At 33.0% G+C, this 17,020-nt stretch overlaps 2 protein-coding genes and 1 long non-coding RNA gene across 4 annotated transcripts in view; 1 reads left to right on the top strand and 2 right to left on the bottom strand.

Annotated features, from left to right (window-relative positions):
• Nucleotides 1-6,793, top strand: part of LOC109860108 (metabotropic glutamate receptor 2-like) — an 84,627-nt gene extending 77,834 nt beyond the window's left edge. The window contains exons 10-15 of the mRNA XM_020438976.1: nt 397-555; nt 1,405-1,571; nt 4,932-5,302; nt 5,538-5,689; nt 6,187-6,406; nt 6,476-6,793. Of these exons, the coding sequence (XP_020294565.1) occupies nt 397-555; nt 1,405-1,571; nt 4,932-5,302; nt 5,538-5,689; nt 6,187-6,406; nt 6,476-6,717 (1,311 nt within the window). The 3' untranslated portion in view covers nt 6,718-6,793. The remainder of the gene's footprint in view (nt 1-396; nt 556-1,404; nt 1,572-4,931; nt 5,303-5,537; nt 5,690-6,186; nt 6,407-6,475) is intronic.
• Nucleotides 1,241-1,834, bottom strand: LOC109860109. The gene is made up of 3 exons (XR_002250780.1): nt 1,710-1,834; nt 1,380-1,563; nt 1,241-1,293 (listed from the first exon to the last, which is right to left on the bottom strand). It is a non-coding gene; the product is annotated as an uncharacterized LOC109860109 (long non-coding RNA).
• A 4,724-nt stretch (nt 6,794-11,517) lies between the features above and the next one.
• On the bottom strand, nt 11,518-16,667 carry LOC109860110 (COP9 signalosome complex subunit 7). 2 transcript variants are annotated; one of them, XM_020438978.1, is made up of 4 exons: nt 16,631-16,667; nt 15,645-16,297; nt 14,103-14,277; nt 11,518-11,720 (listed from the first exon to the last, which is right to left on the bottom strand). In XM_020438978.1, the coding sequence occupies exons 2-4, from the start codon at nt 16,287-16,289 to the stop codon at nt 11,671-11,673; spliced, it is 870 nt and encodes a 289-aa protein (XP_020294567.1). In that variant the 5' UTR covers nt 16,290-16,297; nt 16,631-16,667; the 3' UTR covers nt 11,518-11,670. The 2 variants fall into 2 exon arrangements, with proteins under 2 accessions (XP_020294567.1, XP_020294568.1); XM_020438979.1 differs by lacking the exon at nt 11,518-11,720 and adding an exon at nt 11,729-13,873.
• Between the last annotated feature and the right edge of the window lie 353 nt (nt 16,668-17,020).

Below are 17,020 nucleotides of genomic sequence, written 5' to 3'. Positions count from 1 at the left end.
TCTCTCTCTCTCTCTCTCTCTCTCTCTCTCTCTCTCTCTCTCTCTCTCTCTCTCCTCCAAGCTGCTCCCGCGTTATGTAACGATGAACTTTGCGAATCACTCTCGCGTTTTAAAGGGAAACAATAGGCGTATTGTAGGTTCTTTTTCAGTAGCGAGAAAATATCGGCTCTTGTTTACGTTATATAGCTCGCAATGATAGCACCGAGTTTTTGGAAAATATATAACACTGCGATTATCTTCGGAATAAAAAGCGCTTCTTCAGAAAGAAAACTACGCCGAACGTGATGTACTTTTGTAAAATATATTATTCGTTAAAAAAAAATTACGTATAAAATTACGAATGGAGAATTCCATTTTGCGTTTCGCGCGATTATTTCTGCGCGATATGTTTCTCAGATACGACATCCCAAAGACGAGACGCAGTGTATGCAGTGTCGTCTCGGTACACTACCCGACGAAACCCATTCAACGTGTCGGGACGTTCCGGAAGAGTTTCTACGTCCGGAAAGCGGTTGGGCAATAGGCGCGATGGCTTTCTCCGCCACAGGAATCTTGGTACGTGTCTTTCTGTATTTTTCACAAGCGCGACTTTTTCCGAAATAGTTTCGCGTAAAAAAACTTCATTACACAAACAAAAAATAAAATAACAAAAGAAGGCGAACTACTAAATATATTAGGTCTAACGGAAAGTTCTGTCCGTTTTTGGAATAAAACAAAATACAAATTTTTCTTAATTTTTCAAAAATGGGATATACAAATTGCCCTCACACTGGCAAGAAATTATTAATAATAATGGCAATTATATTATTTAATAAAGTTTATTGACGGTAAGAAAAATTTGTATTTTGTTTTATTCCAAAAACGGACAGAACTTTTTGGTAGACCTAATATCGTCACTCCCTACGTATAATTACATAAGTGTCACATATGGGATTTTCAGTTTATTGCATAGTGACACTCAGAAAGTCATGTTCTTTGTGGTCACCAAGTATTAAAAAAAAATATTCATAAGTATGGTAAAAATTTAAAACCGAAAGATCCCTTAGCTAGGGAAACTATATGAAGCTTCAAACTTTTAAACTGCTCTCCTCTAAAATTTGCGTTTTGGAGTTACGGGATTATAGGTAGGGAGTGACGATATATTCTCGTGCTGATTAATGTTCCTCTGATGAAGTAAATGCGGCAAATTTAGTTTAGTTTATTGCAACAGCGAATTATATAGGTACATATAATACTACAATCGTATTATACCTGCGTGGGTGGCGCGTTGTACAAGTTATTTTAATCCGATTTCTGAAACGAGAGAAATATTGAAATACGATTACATCTCGAAAATATACATAAATTATTATTATGTATGTTTGAGTTTTACATCGTACAGCATTTGTGATTCGCGTGTTGCAGGTTACGTCATTTGTTTGCGGAGTTTTTTTGAGACACAACGACACACCCGTCGTACGTGCGTCCGGACGAGAACTGTCTTACGTGCTTCTTTCAGGAATTCTGCTCTGTTATTTCGTCACATTCACTCTTGTGCTCAAACCCACGGACATTGTATGCGGTCTACAAAGGTAAGGAAAAAAAAGAACTCTATGAATTCCTTCTCTTTCGTATGTATGTCTTCCACAAGTCTCGACCTAGCAGCATTAATCTTTCTTCTGTTCCTACGAATTGTGTGAGAGTTACGGTTACTCGATAAATTACATTACCCGTATGCGACTAATGTCTCCTAATCAAGAGTGACAGTTCTTAGCGGAGTTTCTCAAGCACATTCGCGAATCTAATCTTATATAAATCTTCATACTATTTAATTAATTTTCGTTACAATAACAAAATGAGCAAATATAAACAATTATTTTTAAATAAATGATACGCGAAAAAATTGCTTATTTCTCGAAGTGAGAAAAAAAACTTATATCAAGAGGCACGCGCAACGAAGTTGCGCCCGAACTGCGCGAGCACACTGTGTCTCTTATACGCAAAAATCAGGCATTTCAATGGAGGGGAGATTTTTAAGCAGCCATTTTTTAATAACGACTAAACCGATCGATTTCTTTTTAGTCTCGTTCGATTCACATTGAAAAAATTAAAAAAAAAAGTATTCTTGTTATTGTTGTTTGTTTCTGATTTTTCGAGATAAACGACGATAAAGTTTTGAGATGAAAAATTTACGATTAAGAAACGTAGTCATCGTCATCGTGCGACCAAATTGTGTGCATGTTCGTATGCCTGCCACGAGATGGCATACATATACGAACGCGTTGAAACAAGAAAAAAAAAGAAAGACATGAAGTGTGAGTTAGAGAGAGAAGGAGAGAATCACGAAACACGGTAATGTTCGCGTTATTCGCGCCGACGACACCTCCAATAATACCGATCGCTTCGACAATGTTCTTCGCGACGTAGTGATTTCGCGCCGGCAACACCTCCGATATAACTGTTTTTAATAAACTGTATTGAAACTTGGCACAAAATATCTACAACCTATAAACTTTCAATTTATAATCAATTTATGATAAAAAATTCACTCAGAAAACGGATAAAAAAATTTTTTTCGCGCCGGCAACACTTCTGATATGACTTTTTCAAAAAACTGTTTTTAAACTTGATACGAAATAACTACAAACTGTATACTTTAAATTTATAAGGTAGAAAATTAATTCAGAAAACAGAATAAAAACAAATTGTGCATAAAAATCAGACTCCGGCAATATCTCCGATCATGATGGGCGCAGAGCTGTCTATCGCGACGTGGTGATTCCGCGCCGACAACACTTCCGACATAACTGTTTTTTATTATACTGTTTGAAACTTAGCACGAAATAACTAGAAATGAGATACTTTAAATGTGTGTTAAAAACTTAATTCAGAAAATGAATTTATTTCGCAACGGCAACACCTCTGATATAACTTTTTTCACTAAACCGTTTTGAAACTTTGCACCAAATATAACTACAAACTATATACTTTAACTTTATGAAGTAAAAACTTAAAAATTAAATTTTATGAAGCAATAAATTACAAATTGATTTAATATTACAAAAACTTTTTTCTCTGTAAGACTTGTTTTACAAAATTATATAATACTACAAAATAATACGTGTGATATATAATGTGTAAATAAAATGTGTGAATATCAATGAAAATGTAAGGCCGATACGAGCCGTTCCAAGAGGCCAAGAGGATCCAAAAGGACGGCAGACGGGCCGTAGAGTCGCTTTTTAGTGAGCGGGCGAACGCCCCGCCCTGCTTGCCCTCCGATCCCGCGATGATGTATATATTGTACGCGGATGGTATATGTTCCGCGATTCAATGAGGCGCTTGTGTACGCGATGTGTACGCTCAAGTGTCCGAGGTTTTTGAAAGAACTTTTCGCTCTAGGCTCTTCCGGAAGAAAGAGACACGTCTACCAGTTTGTAGCGTGCTGTGGCCGATCAAAATACTGGGCCGAAATGTAGTGTACTCGATAAGAGAGCAGTTAAACCACCTTGCGATCTTTCGAGACACAGGATCTCGGTCTGGGGGGCTTGTCTTGGTGGTTAAGTGAGAACCCGTAAGCGAAAAAAAGCAACACGCCGCGAGAACTTTGACGCGGTGACAAAATTTGTATTGCTTGGCGCAAAGCACTACGCCGCGAAGACTTAAAAGCGAAATGTATGTGCTTCGGAGGTGTTATTAGCAGGGAGCACTACGCCGTGAAGACTTACAATAAGTTTTTGCGGCGTAGTGCTCCTTGCCAACACCTCCGAAGCACGTACATTTCGCTTCTAAGTCTTCGCGGCGTAGTGCTACTCGCCGACAATACCTCCGACGCACATACATTTCGCTTCCGTTCTTCGCAGCGTGTTGCTTTTTCTGGTTTTACGACGCATACTTGCAACGGGCGGGATTCTAAAACGCCTTAGTTGCGTACGATTGTCGAGTCGGGGATCTCGTCTAACCAACAAGACGAATCCGCCCAGAGATTTGAGTCTCGACAGATCACGGCGTGGTAACCGCGCTCTACCTAGTACTACATTTCTCTTTCTAAGTCGTCTAACTACAGACGATTTTGAAAGAGCTTCATATCGAACTTGCGATACCCATGATTGTCCGTATGTTAAAAAAGTAATTCAGAAAACATATTTTTTTTGCGATGGCAACTCCTCCGGTATAACTTTTTTCGAGAAACTGGTTTGAAACTTTACACAAAATAACACAAACTATATAGTGAAACATTTTGAAATAAAACCGTAGAAATTAATAAATTAAAAATTGATAAACTTAATATACTTTACCTTTATGAAGTAAAAAATTATTACTTAATAACTTGCAAGTTGATTTAATGCTGCAAAAACTTGTTTTGTTATAAGTCTTGGTATACAAAATTAAAGTACACGCACAACACGTATTATATTTAAATTAATAAATTCCACTCTGATTTAATACTCCAAACAATTATTTTTCTATAAAACTTGTTCTACAACATTATATATTACAAAACATTCTTTTTTACTACAAAATTGTTTTTGTTAAAGTTTTCTTACAAACTACAAAAAGATTTTTCTGTATAAAACTTGGGTTACAAAATAGTATAAATTATAAAATATTCTTTCTCTAAAAACCTGTTTTATTGTTGAAAAGCAATATACAATAACATAATTGTATCTAAGTAAGATTATGCTTTAACTTTTTTTAAGTGTGATTATTAATACCTAATTTTACGTACACACCTATGTACTTCAATAAGATTATATTTAGTACTTGAACATAAAGATGGAACACAAGAAAAAATTTTTTCAAAATTAAAAAATATTTAATGCCATAATTGCCGCGCCAAGGTGTTTTGCATTAAATATTTTTAATTAAAAATTAAAGTATTCCGCGAAACTAGAAATGTCATTTGCTCGTCGTTTCTGCTCACTTTAATCACTTCCTTTACGCGTATACAGATTCGCCGCGGGCTTGTGTTTCACCGTGGTATACGCGGCTTTATTAACGAAGACCAATCGAATATCGAGGATCTTTACCGCCGGGAGCGCAAGAAGACCGTCATTCATATCGCCGCGCTCGCAGCTCATTATCTGCGCCGGATTGATATTCGTGCAGATCCTAATAAACGTGATCTGGATGCTCGTCGATCCCGCCAGTGCGATGCACCACCATCCCAGAATGGAGGACAACTTGCTCGTCTGCAAGAACTACATCGACGTTAGCTACATGATCGCGTTCGCGTATCCCACAATATTGATAATCGTATGCACGATTTACGCCGTCCTCACAAGAAAAATTCCAGAATCCTTCAACGAGAGCAAGCATATCGGTAAGTACGCTCGCCGCGATATTATATCGCTGCAATACTTTCCGGATTGCGATCGTCTTTTCCGAAAATTTACACGAACCATTTTCAAGAAAGCAAAAACAATCTCCTCGATTAATTGCTTCGCATTGCCGCGCGATTACAAAACTTATATATACATAACTCTTATCCCGAAAGTATTTTGTTTTACACACAACAATCAGTACTATATCATTAAGAGATAATGTATTTACTGCAGGCTTAACGATGTACACGACGTGCGTTATATGGTGCGCCTTCGTACCTTTGTACTACGGCACTGGAAACAACGTCGCGCTGAGAATTACCTCGATGTCGGTAACAATCAGCCTTTCTGCATCCGTGACAGTGGTTTGCCTCTTCAGTCCAAAGGTACAGATTCTGAAATACTACTTTGTGAAACGCTTGTTCATTCAGAGCAAAGCGGACATAATCGAACGCGGGATTATTGCGGCTCTTCGTTAGTTTCCTTCGGCGTGCTTTACACAGTAATTACAAATGCCAAGAGAAAATCGATTTTGAACTCGAAGCAACGCAATTCGCGTTACATTTAAGTCTCAAAAACACTCACAAAAAGAAAAATTACTCGCGCCGTAACAATTCGCGGAATGTGATTCGATGAAAAAAAAATATATCGACGATTTAAAAAAAATTAAATTAAAAACTTTTAGTTAGAATTTTAATTTAGAATTTTATCTTTATTTAATGTAACATACGCGCGCTATCAAATTATTTTGTAATTTCTGCATACAGTAATTTAATTATCTTAATTACAATAATATTATGGTTGTAATTACGGCGATATAATAATTATTTCAATTACGATGAAATATCAATTCACACAGCGCTTCGTGTTACTTATGTTATAGCTATATATTATTCTTATTCGACCCGAGAGAAATGTACGTCCGACAGTGAGAGGAGGCAGACCTAATCTGACGAAAAGTTCGACAATATCTGCTACAAAAGCATCGAGTATGGCGGGACCGGTGACGGCGACGACGGTTCTGACGGCTGCCACTTGCGATCAGAATAAGGCCATCAAGAAACATATCTCGACCACCATAGACTGCTCCACTCAAAGTGAATGTAAATACAATCGTAAATCAAAAATAATCTTCCGATTATTTTGTTACTTGGGCTTTTTTTCTTTTGCAGGCTACGAAATGGAGTTGAAAGATCGGAAAATTGCAGACGCGGCACGCACTTCGCGTTCAACTCAGACGAGCGACAACGAGAGAGAATCCGTGTCGCCTATTGTCGTGAATAATCAAGAATCGCCAGATGTGATTGCGTCGACGAGTAACAAGGAATCGAAAAACAGCGCGACGACAAAGCGATTCAATAGTAACACAAGAATAGGTAACGGATCGCTCTCTCAAAGCGACGTTTCTTTATAGCGGAAGATAGAACTGCCAATGGAACCGCCCGTTTTAACTGTTAGTTTAAAACCGCTCTCCAAGAAGCCCGTTATCGTCTGAGAAATTGTTCATCGGGGCGTGTGTGTGTGTGTGTGTGTGTGTGTGTGTATTGTACATATAATTAAAAGTACGTCAACGCCCTTTTCAGAACACATGTGTGATGAGGAAAAAACGAAATATGTCTCTGATTGAATAATTATTTGTTGTCAAATACGTCGAGATTCAAGCAGGCGTAAGCATTGTATTGGACGCCAAATTATTCGATGCTCAAATTGTTGGACTTGATCGAGTAAATCTGAAGTAGAATTGAATTTATTAAGCATATCGTGTGTGTATAGCATGTCGAAGATATATAAATCCCGCGATACATAGTACGCTTTTTTTTTAGTACGTTTTAAATTAGAGAGAAAGAGAGAGAACAAAAAAGAAAAATAACAAATTAGTTTAATACTACAGAGCCCGAAGAATCTTCTTGTTTATTATTAATTTAAAAATAACAAACTTCGGCGAATTTAATTACACAGTAGATAAAAGAAGAGAGAATTTACATCAATGTATAAATAATGGATTTTACTTAATTCTCAACTTGCTGTTGATAGATACGTATCCCAAACAACGCAAAGTCAACTAAAAGTTGACTATAAGTTGACTGGAGAAGTCAAGAGTCGACTTTTGAGTCAGCCTGAATGTTGACTTATAGTCGACTAAAAGATGACGAATGTCTCAAAAATAGTCAACTGTCAGTTGACTTAAAGTTGAGAAGTAGACTTTGATAAATTAAATTTCTCTTTGATAAATTAAATTTCTCTAATTTCTAATTTTGTGTACTGCATCACATAAAAAATGCTTCCACAGAAGGACATAAATATAAAAAACTACATAGTGCTTGTGAAAATGAGTATATAATGCTCTTTTGAACTCTTTTTTTTATTCATAACGATAGCATATGATAACCTATTTTGTCATCACAATATTGTTATTTCTCTCATTAATTAAGTAGTCAAATCATAATCTGAATGTCTCATTATGTTCTTTTTTGTCGTACTTAGTGCGCTAATTTAGTGTAAATATATACAGAAGCTTAGAAATAATTTTACACACATAAATATATGGTGAGATTATAGAAGAAAACTGTGTAAGAGAAAAAATTTATTCTGAATTTTATTTTGAATTTTGACATTCTAAAGAACAAGCGCACTTTTTTTAGCACAATTTACTTATTTTTGGAAAAGCATTTTGGATTTAATGCAGTAAATACGACACAAAATCAAATATTAAAACGTCGATTTACAAGTATCTATAGTCAGTATCCAGTATCCTCTTAAGCGCTTACAGCATGCTGTAGCGGTGAAAGGTAGCACAAAGTAGCAAATAAATGTTTGCTGGTGTTGTGCGCATTCCCTTCACGCTGTTGCAAGCTGTAAGCGTCTCAAAACTGAACACTTGCCATCGTCTTATAATCAACCGTCGACTTTAAGTTAAACTTTAAGTCGACAAATAGTATATTATTATATAATTTTCAGTACTCTCAAAAAATATATTTAAAAAACAACCGACGCAATGATCACAATGATTAATTGACACTTACTTGAGACTGGAGGCGTCAGATATACACACAAATGCATAAATATATACGTTAGCGCGATGACAAATACAAGTATATCCAAGATAAACACAGTAATGTGACAAGAGCACGAAGACAAACGACTTAAAGTTGACTTTCAAAAGTCGACTATATAAATTGACTAGAGTCGACTATTTGCCGACAATTAGATAACCATGAAAGGTGAATTAAACATAATTATTGTCGACTTAAACATAATTGCATTTAATTAGCAAAGTGATAAAGGCTCAACATATCTAAGATAAACACAGTAATGTGATAAGGCCAATGGGAGCACGAACACTGTTGTTTTGTGTGTTGAAACGTTTATATACTCTATATATTCAATAAATTTTCAATTGGCCTTGTCACATTACTGTGTTTATCTTGGATATTTGGAGCCTTCACCTTGCCGATTAAATGCAATTATATTTAAGTCAACAATAATTATGTTTAATTCACCTTTCAAAACCATCTAATTGTCGGCAAATAGTCGACTCTAGTCAATTTATAGTCGACTTTTGAAGGTCAACTTTAAGTCGTGCTTAAAGTCAACTTTTAAAAGTCGACTATAAGTCGACAATCAGTCACTCGTATTGTGTGGGATAGTAAGCAGATATTACTGAATCTTTCTCCACAATTTTTTATTGTTTTATCAGAAAACACTAGGTCGGTTTTAAGTTTCAAATAGTGATTGGCATTAATTAATAAAACAATTATACATTGTAAAAGATAATTTTACTTAAAAAACTTTAAATTAAAGTTTATATTAAAGTTGAGTTTTAAACAAATTTGTGATACTTTCGTGTATTTAGTTCGTGTAATTTTTAATAACAACATTTACCAGCAAAACTTCCGTATTACTTGTACTTATACTTACCTATCTCAAAATCAACTGCTATCAAAATAAATATCTCGTTACATGTATAAAACAATTCACTATATAAGAATTTAAATGTGTAAATATGATTCAACACAAGTTAAAAATTTGTTTCGTAATAACTCGAAAACTTGAAATGCAAAAAGCTGCAACTTATTATTAGTACACTCTCCCAAGAGAATTTTTCTAGTAGTCTAGAATTACTTTTATTTGTGGTAGGTAAATGCCGTAAATTTTCTAAAAAGTAAGACATTAATACATATAACAAATTCCTGTAAATATTCTGACTTGTAAATAATAACATATTTGAACTCTTAGTGAAAGAATCGAAATTTAATATATGCGTCGTTTAACATATGAGTGAATTATATGCAGTACAGTATATGAGTGTGTATGTGCGTGTGTACACGCACACAAATATATACACATGTATTTAGAATAGATATTATAAAATCAAATTCATTCTCTCTTTAAAAACTCATTTCTGTAGACTATAGAAATTATTCCCCGTATTAATATGCGTGAATTGCGTAGCATCGTAAGGATAGTTCAAATCTATTTTCACGATACAAGTCCTACGATTATTATTATCCTTACGAGAATTATTCAATTACTACAAATTATTCCATACGTACGCTACGCGCGGGAACATATTTGAACGATATTCAGAACAATTTTTCATTTAAACTTCAGTATTAAATACATTAAATACATAATTAGTAATTTTTATAGTTAATCATCTTATCAATTCTTTGTCGTTTTTTCTATATTTTCAGTTCATTCATCAGTTTCACGACAAATTAAACATCTGCGTTTATTTTTAAGTACCACGAAGTGTTTAATCTCAATTTTCGTAGTCAATTTTTATAAATTTATATGTATGCGCAAATGCTACAAAAAATTAATTAGCGCGTATTTGTAAATAATTAAATATTGATTTGCTCAAAAGTTCTTATAAGCGCTAAAATATATAGGTATGCGTGCGAATATTGTGCTACATTTGAAATATGTTGCGAATAACGAAGAAAAATCACGGGTAATAATTATAATTTAACATATGTATATGTCCTCAATTGTTAGAGCAGTATAAATAATTTATAGTTTCAATAACAAAAAATAAATAATATGTTAATTCAAATGCATATATACGTATACGTTAAGTTAAAGAGAGAACAAACCGAATCTTTAGTATGTTCCCATATATTATAAATATATTATATTTTTCGATGTTTCAACTCAAAATTTTCAACTTTCTGTGCACATTTCAAGCGCACAAATATTGTAACATTTTAAAGGTTGTAAAACTCTAAAATATCACATATTATGTGTAATTTAAAAAACGAAAAAATACAACGCAAAATGTACATTATTTAATAATGTAGATTATATTTAGAGTTAAGACATGCATGTGCATGTACATATATTTTAAAAAATATATATATAAACTATATATACATAGTTTATATATATATTTTTTTTAACTAATTGTTTTTAAATTATATATATATATAAATTATAAAGAAATAAATAATTGTACATGTACAAATACGAATGTAATATTGTATATATAAATATGAATTTATTGTCTTAGAGAGCTTGCGAATAAATCTCAATTATAAAGAAACATTTTTTAAATGATAAAGTTACATACGCATGACTGAATGTGTAACTATACGTATCAGGAAACTTACTCGAAAATATTAGTTGTAAAAATAAAATATTTTTTTTTATTATAAATTATTTTAAAAATATTATGATATTTACTGATTGATTCAGTGAATAATTTACCTAATTCGCACAGTAAAAGTGTTCTACCTGAATAAATCAGTGAAATCTATTGAGATTCTCAAGTGAAAAACTTATATGAACTATTTAAATCAGTAAATATTCACTGATTTTCAGTAAACTGCATTGATCCTACTTAAGAGACTATAAATTTCAGATTCACTGCAATGACAAAATGTTGAAAAGAGTATGTATATTATTAGATGTATGTGACACGCGCGCGCGTGTGTGTGTATGTGTGTGTGTGTGCGCGCGTGTGATCTAAGAATATTTTACAATATAAGTTGAAGTAGAGAACAAGCGGTAGCGTAATGTATCCATTATAAAGCGAAAAAATATTAAAGAATAAAAATCAACGACAGCGTAACCACTGCGTATGAATTTGTTTTCTTGTCTTAAGACGGATTTTACAGCCAAGAAAGGACAAACAGCTTGATCAGTTACCGTTTTATTTCATTTAATGACGCACGATGTGCAATTTTCTATTTATACAATAAATATAAGACAAATTCAAAAGATGCTTTATTTTTAAAAGCTACAAAAGTTTATACAGGGAGAGACGGTGCTCCAACGTCAGAATCGCAGAGAGACAGAGAGAGAGAGAGAGAAAGTATCCGAACGACTTGGTACGTGCCACGAGGTTTCACCTAATTCATTCGCTCATCTATTCCCAACTTGGACCATCGTGGACCATTAGCGGATCAGTAGCAGATCCTGAAAATCCCGATTAGGCATATGATTCATGACTTGTGTTTCAGGCTATATATACACATTGGAAGAGAGAACAAAACACCGAAGATAGTACGATTGTAAATTTACTTGCAAAATTGATTGTTTGCGCGGCTTGTTTGTTTCATGATTAGCGAACAATTTTTTGAGAAAACATCGCGGGAAGTGAGTCTGAATTAGGTCATTAAATATATGCTCGAACTAATGTGAAGAAGACTCGTAAATTTAAAAAAACCTTTAAAATGTAATTACGTGCGAGTGCAGGAACTTTAGCTAAAATGTACAAAAACCAAATAGTTTTTTAATGAATTTCTAATGAGTTTCTCTTATTTTTTTTTATATACATTCCCAAAGTAACGTGGAATTTTGTCGTCCTACAGAGTTGATGATATTCACGCTTATTATTCGCACGCCTTGAAATCGAATTTATCAGATTTCTTCTATTTTTGTTCAACAACTTACGTATTATGAACGTAAAGAGGAAAGAGAAGCATCAAGGGAAAAATAGAAAAAGCCACGCTAAAATATATTATCTTTTTATTCGAATAGCAATTACAACGCTTTAACGGACGACTGACATTTTGTCTTTGCTAAGCTACATCAGTGGCGTACCTTTTTTACAGTTCATTTTTTTTTTTTTTTTTTTCAATATATGTTTTTCTTAAAAAAAACGAAAAGAAAAAACCATCTCTCTCCAACTAGTCACACTCTTTTGTCGCGTCAGTAAAATATTTAGCGGCTAGACCTTACGAGAGAATCTGTCTGAACATAAACAATACAAACAGTATTTTCGGTGGAAATACACGTGAGCGTTTAACTAACTCATCACAATATGATCACTGTTTTTTATATAACTGTGTGACAATTATGTATAAATTAATAAAATATGCATTATACGGTGCATAATTCATCGAATTCTCATGCTGAGAGAGAGAGAGAGAGAGAGAGACAGAAAGAGAGAAAGAGAGAGAAACAGAGAGAGAGACAGAAAAAGAGAGAGATAGAGAGTGAGAGTGAGAAGAATCAAATCGCAACTGAATTCTTCACATCCTACAAACACAAAAACTTGACATCTTTGGTTTAAAAATTAAATAAACACGTTTATTTACAAGGGTGTAGTCAAGCTTATCTACGAGATTATCTTTGTTGAAAAATAAAGATCCATTGTTTTCAAATGCTCGATGTAAGGACTGTTCATCATGTATCTCACTACATACATCTCGTGTACATAAACGAACATATATATATTGCTCCTTATAAATCCAATCGCTAAATAATTAACAATGTGAATGCTAAATTTTGTTTAACAGTATCAAAATTCGTTTCTACACCAAATCTTGATATTTAAAATCAATCGCAATATATTTATATATAAAGATACGAAATATATATTATATATATGTATACACCACTCCTTTCTTCTCTATTTCACTAAACATTTATAGATATTAACATAAAACTTTATTATACACAAATTTTTCTGCGGTTTCTTCTAAAAACCAACTTCTTATATCAAAACCTGTCAGTAAATCACTTTTACAAAAGAACAAACACTTGTTATTTATAATATGGTAATTTATAAAATATATTAATTTTATAAATATTACAGAAGAAGAAAATCGAGTATTTTTATATACTTCAGACGTACAGTTTGATGCTATATATGTACGCAAGTCACACTGTCAAACATCACATTTTGCTATTCTTTTGCTCTGTAAACGTCTTCTACCAACTTATATAATTTCCAGTAGTACAAGTCAATCAATCTCACATGTGTTATATAATATAAATTAATAAAAAAAAAAAAAACTAAAGAGAACTAAAAGTTCCAAGGCTCGGAGCGAGCCAACGCAATTCTTGATGCTTAAATAAAATGTATTTCTAAACAAATAAGCATAAACGCAAACATTTCTTGATACTAATTTTTATATCCTTATTAATGCAGTTGTTTGTGCTTACATTTATGTTGATATTTGTTTAGAAATATATTTTATTTATAATTTTATTTACTTGTCAAGAAATGTGTCAGCTCTCCTCTGATCCTTTATATACTTCATATATATTTTTTAAAACATATAATTAATAGATTTGTTTCAATATTATATTCATTCCATTCACCAATCATCATCACATCATTCCTAAAAAAAACGAACATAATCAAAACCAAATCATGAAAAAAAAATAACATAAAAATGTCAAATAATTTCTTTCATTGTTCATTTTTGACTCAATCGCATAAATAACTGCACAGCTTAACTGTGTTTTGAAAGTCCGAAAGATCAGAATTCGATTCAACCGACAGCTTAAATGGCATCAAGAATATACATTGCCCAAGAGGTTACTGAATTTATGTCTTCCAAAACTTACCGCCGACTTTGATACATTTGACCTTTTGTAATTTCTTCTTTTCCGACAATACCGGCATAGCTTCTCTGCCTGAGTCGCTTCCTCCTGAGCCTGAACTACCGCCAGCTACCATGTCGGCTTCTTGAAGGCCTCCACTTCCTGATTGAGCGGCGAGAGATTTCTTTATGTTAGTAATCTAAACATCACAATGAAAACAATCCCACATTTTATCCGTAGCCGATTATGTTCAACTGCTCTTTTATACTCCAATTTATCTCAGATCTTTTTTGTACAAACTTTTCTTTTAGAAAAGAAGGCATAAGTATTATTATCCCTATAAGGAATTTTAGCGACTCTAGAGCTGAGATAATTTTTTGATACTTTTTGTCATTTTTGTTTTGTAGTTTTTAAAATAACGTTTTAATAATACAAGTTTTAGGTTTTAGGTTAGAGATTGTGTGTGTTTGTGTGTAATTAAACTAGACAAAATTATTTCATCTAGCTTGTGTCGTTCTTGAGACAAGTCTTTCGCATCTTAACACATCTGGCACTTCATTAGAGACACAAGAAAGTCGGTGCGCTCGTTTTTCGTATATGTATTTAAATTTATTTTCAATTTTTTATCAGAATGTTTTCAATTAATATTATGGTAAATTTAAAAAGACAAAAGATTCCAGTACTATGTTGCTTAAATTCACATCTTCTGCATTATTGCAATAAACGAGAATTTTATACAAATAATTGTGTAATAAATATAATATTTCTATATTTTTATTTTTTATATTGTCGAGCATTATAATTTTTATACTTTATGTATTCTTCTTATTTTATGTAACATTGTGTTGTGCAGATATCTAGTGAATAAAGAAGAAATAAAAGAAGGAAGAAAGAAAAAAGAGAAGTATTTGTGCTAATGTTTTAATATGTACAATTTAAATTTGCTACTATCAAAAGAGGAGAAAATAAAGAAGAAAACAAAATACTTATTATTAATGCAGAAGCATGCATTAGTAAATTCATTACAATTTTTAAAAATAATATCAAAAGATAGAACAAACATCACATTCATAGAGTGTTAATTATTCACAGAATTTTGTAGACCCAAAAAGTGAAACTTACGCATAAACTAAATTGAAGTTTTGTAGTGTCTCACAAGCTTGTCTAAGTGATATTTTAGTTAATTACATGTGCAAATACGTGTAGCAGCAAAAATAGGATAGCAGATCTAATCTACCAACTAAACGATAGAAAATATGTATGTTTGGGATGTTAGGAACAAGTATGTATTATTTTACATAAAAAAATAAATTTATTTATACTATTTCATCTATTCAGTTACTTATTTATAGAGAAATACAGAAAATATAAAAAATGCCAAAACTTGCTAAAAAGGCAATTTAGCCTCCGAGTCGCTCAAAATCCTGGGACATTTGTTTTCTGTGTAATAGGAGCCTGTATACAAAGTTTGAGATAAATCCGAACATGGCCATGTTTGAATGTTTCTTATAACTTTACACTCTCAGCTTTAGGAGCTAAATATAATAATTGCAACTTAAGACTTACGTCTCTTTGTATTCTTTCCTTATGAAAAGTAGCTTTCTGTTTTTCAATATTGGCTTTAGATATTTGTTCCTCAATGCATGACAGAACTGTGTCACATGCTTGGCCCCAAGCAGCTAATGTCTCTGCTACTACACCAGTATCACCAGGTCTGACGTCCCGTCCTAAACCAGCATAATCTACTTCCAATTGTGAATTCTTCTGATCTAGTTTTCCATGAATTATGTCAGCATATATGGCTTCAATGATTAAGTCTTCCAGATCTCTGACATTCTTTATGTCTAATTCCTCCAACAGCACCGAATAAGGTATACATTTGTTTTTTGTAGCAAGAGTAACAATGGTAAGATGTTGAAGCTTCTTTTTCTGAATGGGAGTTAATTCTAATACTTTCTCTTTATTTTCGAGATAATCCTTGTAGGTGCCGTATGCGAATAAATTCAAGGTATTCCAATATTGAACATATGGTCCATTCTCCAATTCTTTTATGTTTGGCATATCCAACAGTTCACCAAAAACATGAACACCAGGAGTTTCGACAGCTTGTCTTATAAGTTCTATGGCAGCAGCGCCTTTGGCAGTTTTTGCAAGCAGTACAAACTGCTCCAGAGGATTACTCGCTTTTTCACTGGTATTTCCACCAGTCATGGTGACTCCTAATATTTGTAAATAAACAGGAAAATCTTGTGTATATAAACAAGTTATACCACAAAAAATGTGCTACAAAACTATAAAATAAGATAAAAAATTTTTATTACAACTCAACGTGTTAATACAAAACAAAATACGTTTGTTTTTGATAAAATACTTAAACAGAGAAAGCGAGAGAGAGAACACTCGCGTCGCTGTCTGATAAAGAAAGAGGTTAGAAAACAAGTTTATAACATTTGTTTCGTTATGACAACATCAGAGAAAACTTGATTGAGATTTGATACGTAAAGTGAAAAGTAAACATGCAATATTGATAGTTAATATTAAACAGAACTCACGTCTTTGTTTACTACTAGCGCTAAACAAATTAGTTTCACCAGAGAGAAGCCTGAGGTTTGGTTTGGTGCATATGTGGCTCAAAGGACCGACTCAAGATAGTCCATACGCCATTCTAAGCTTGAATAGTGATTTTCTTGGTATGTTCACCGTAAACGGTTGAATGGTTGATTTCTCCAACTGGAGTAACAAAGTACCCNTGTAATTTTTATATTAATTTATTTATGTAGATTTTTGTATGCCACTGAAGATGACTCAAACCAAGAGTCGAAACGTTTGGCATTTTTAAATAAAGATTATCATTTATACATCAACACCTAGTATTTCACTCCGTATCGGCCCTTTCTACATATATTAAAGACAATTATATTTTATAAAAATCAAAGAAATTT

The sequence above is a fragment of the Pseudomyrmex gracilis genome, unplaced genomic scaffold (assembly GCF_002006095.1).
Source record: "Pseudomyrmex gracilis isolate BER0280 unplaced genomic scaffold, ASM200609v1 scaffold_330, whole genome shotgun sequence".
Classification (NCBI taxonomy): Eukaryota; Metazoa; Arthropoda; class Insecta; order Hymenoptera; family Formicidae; genus Pseudomyrmex; species Pseudomyrmex gracilis.
Note: the sequence above shows the minus strand (reverse complement) of the source record. Positions and strands in the feature narration are given on the sequence as shown.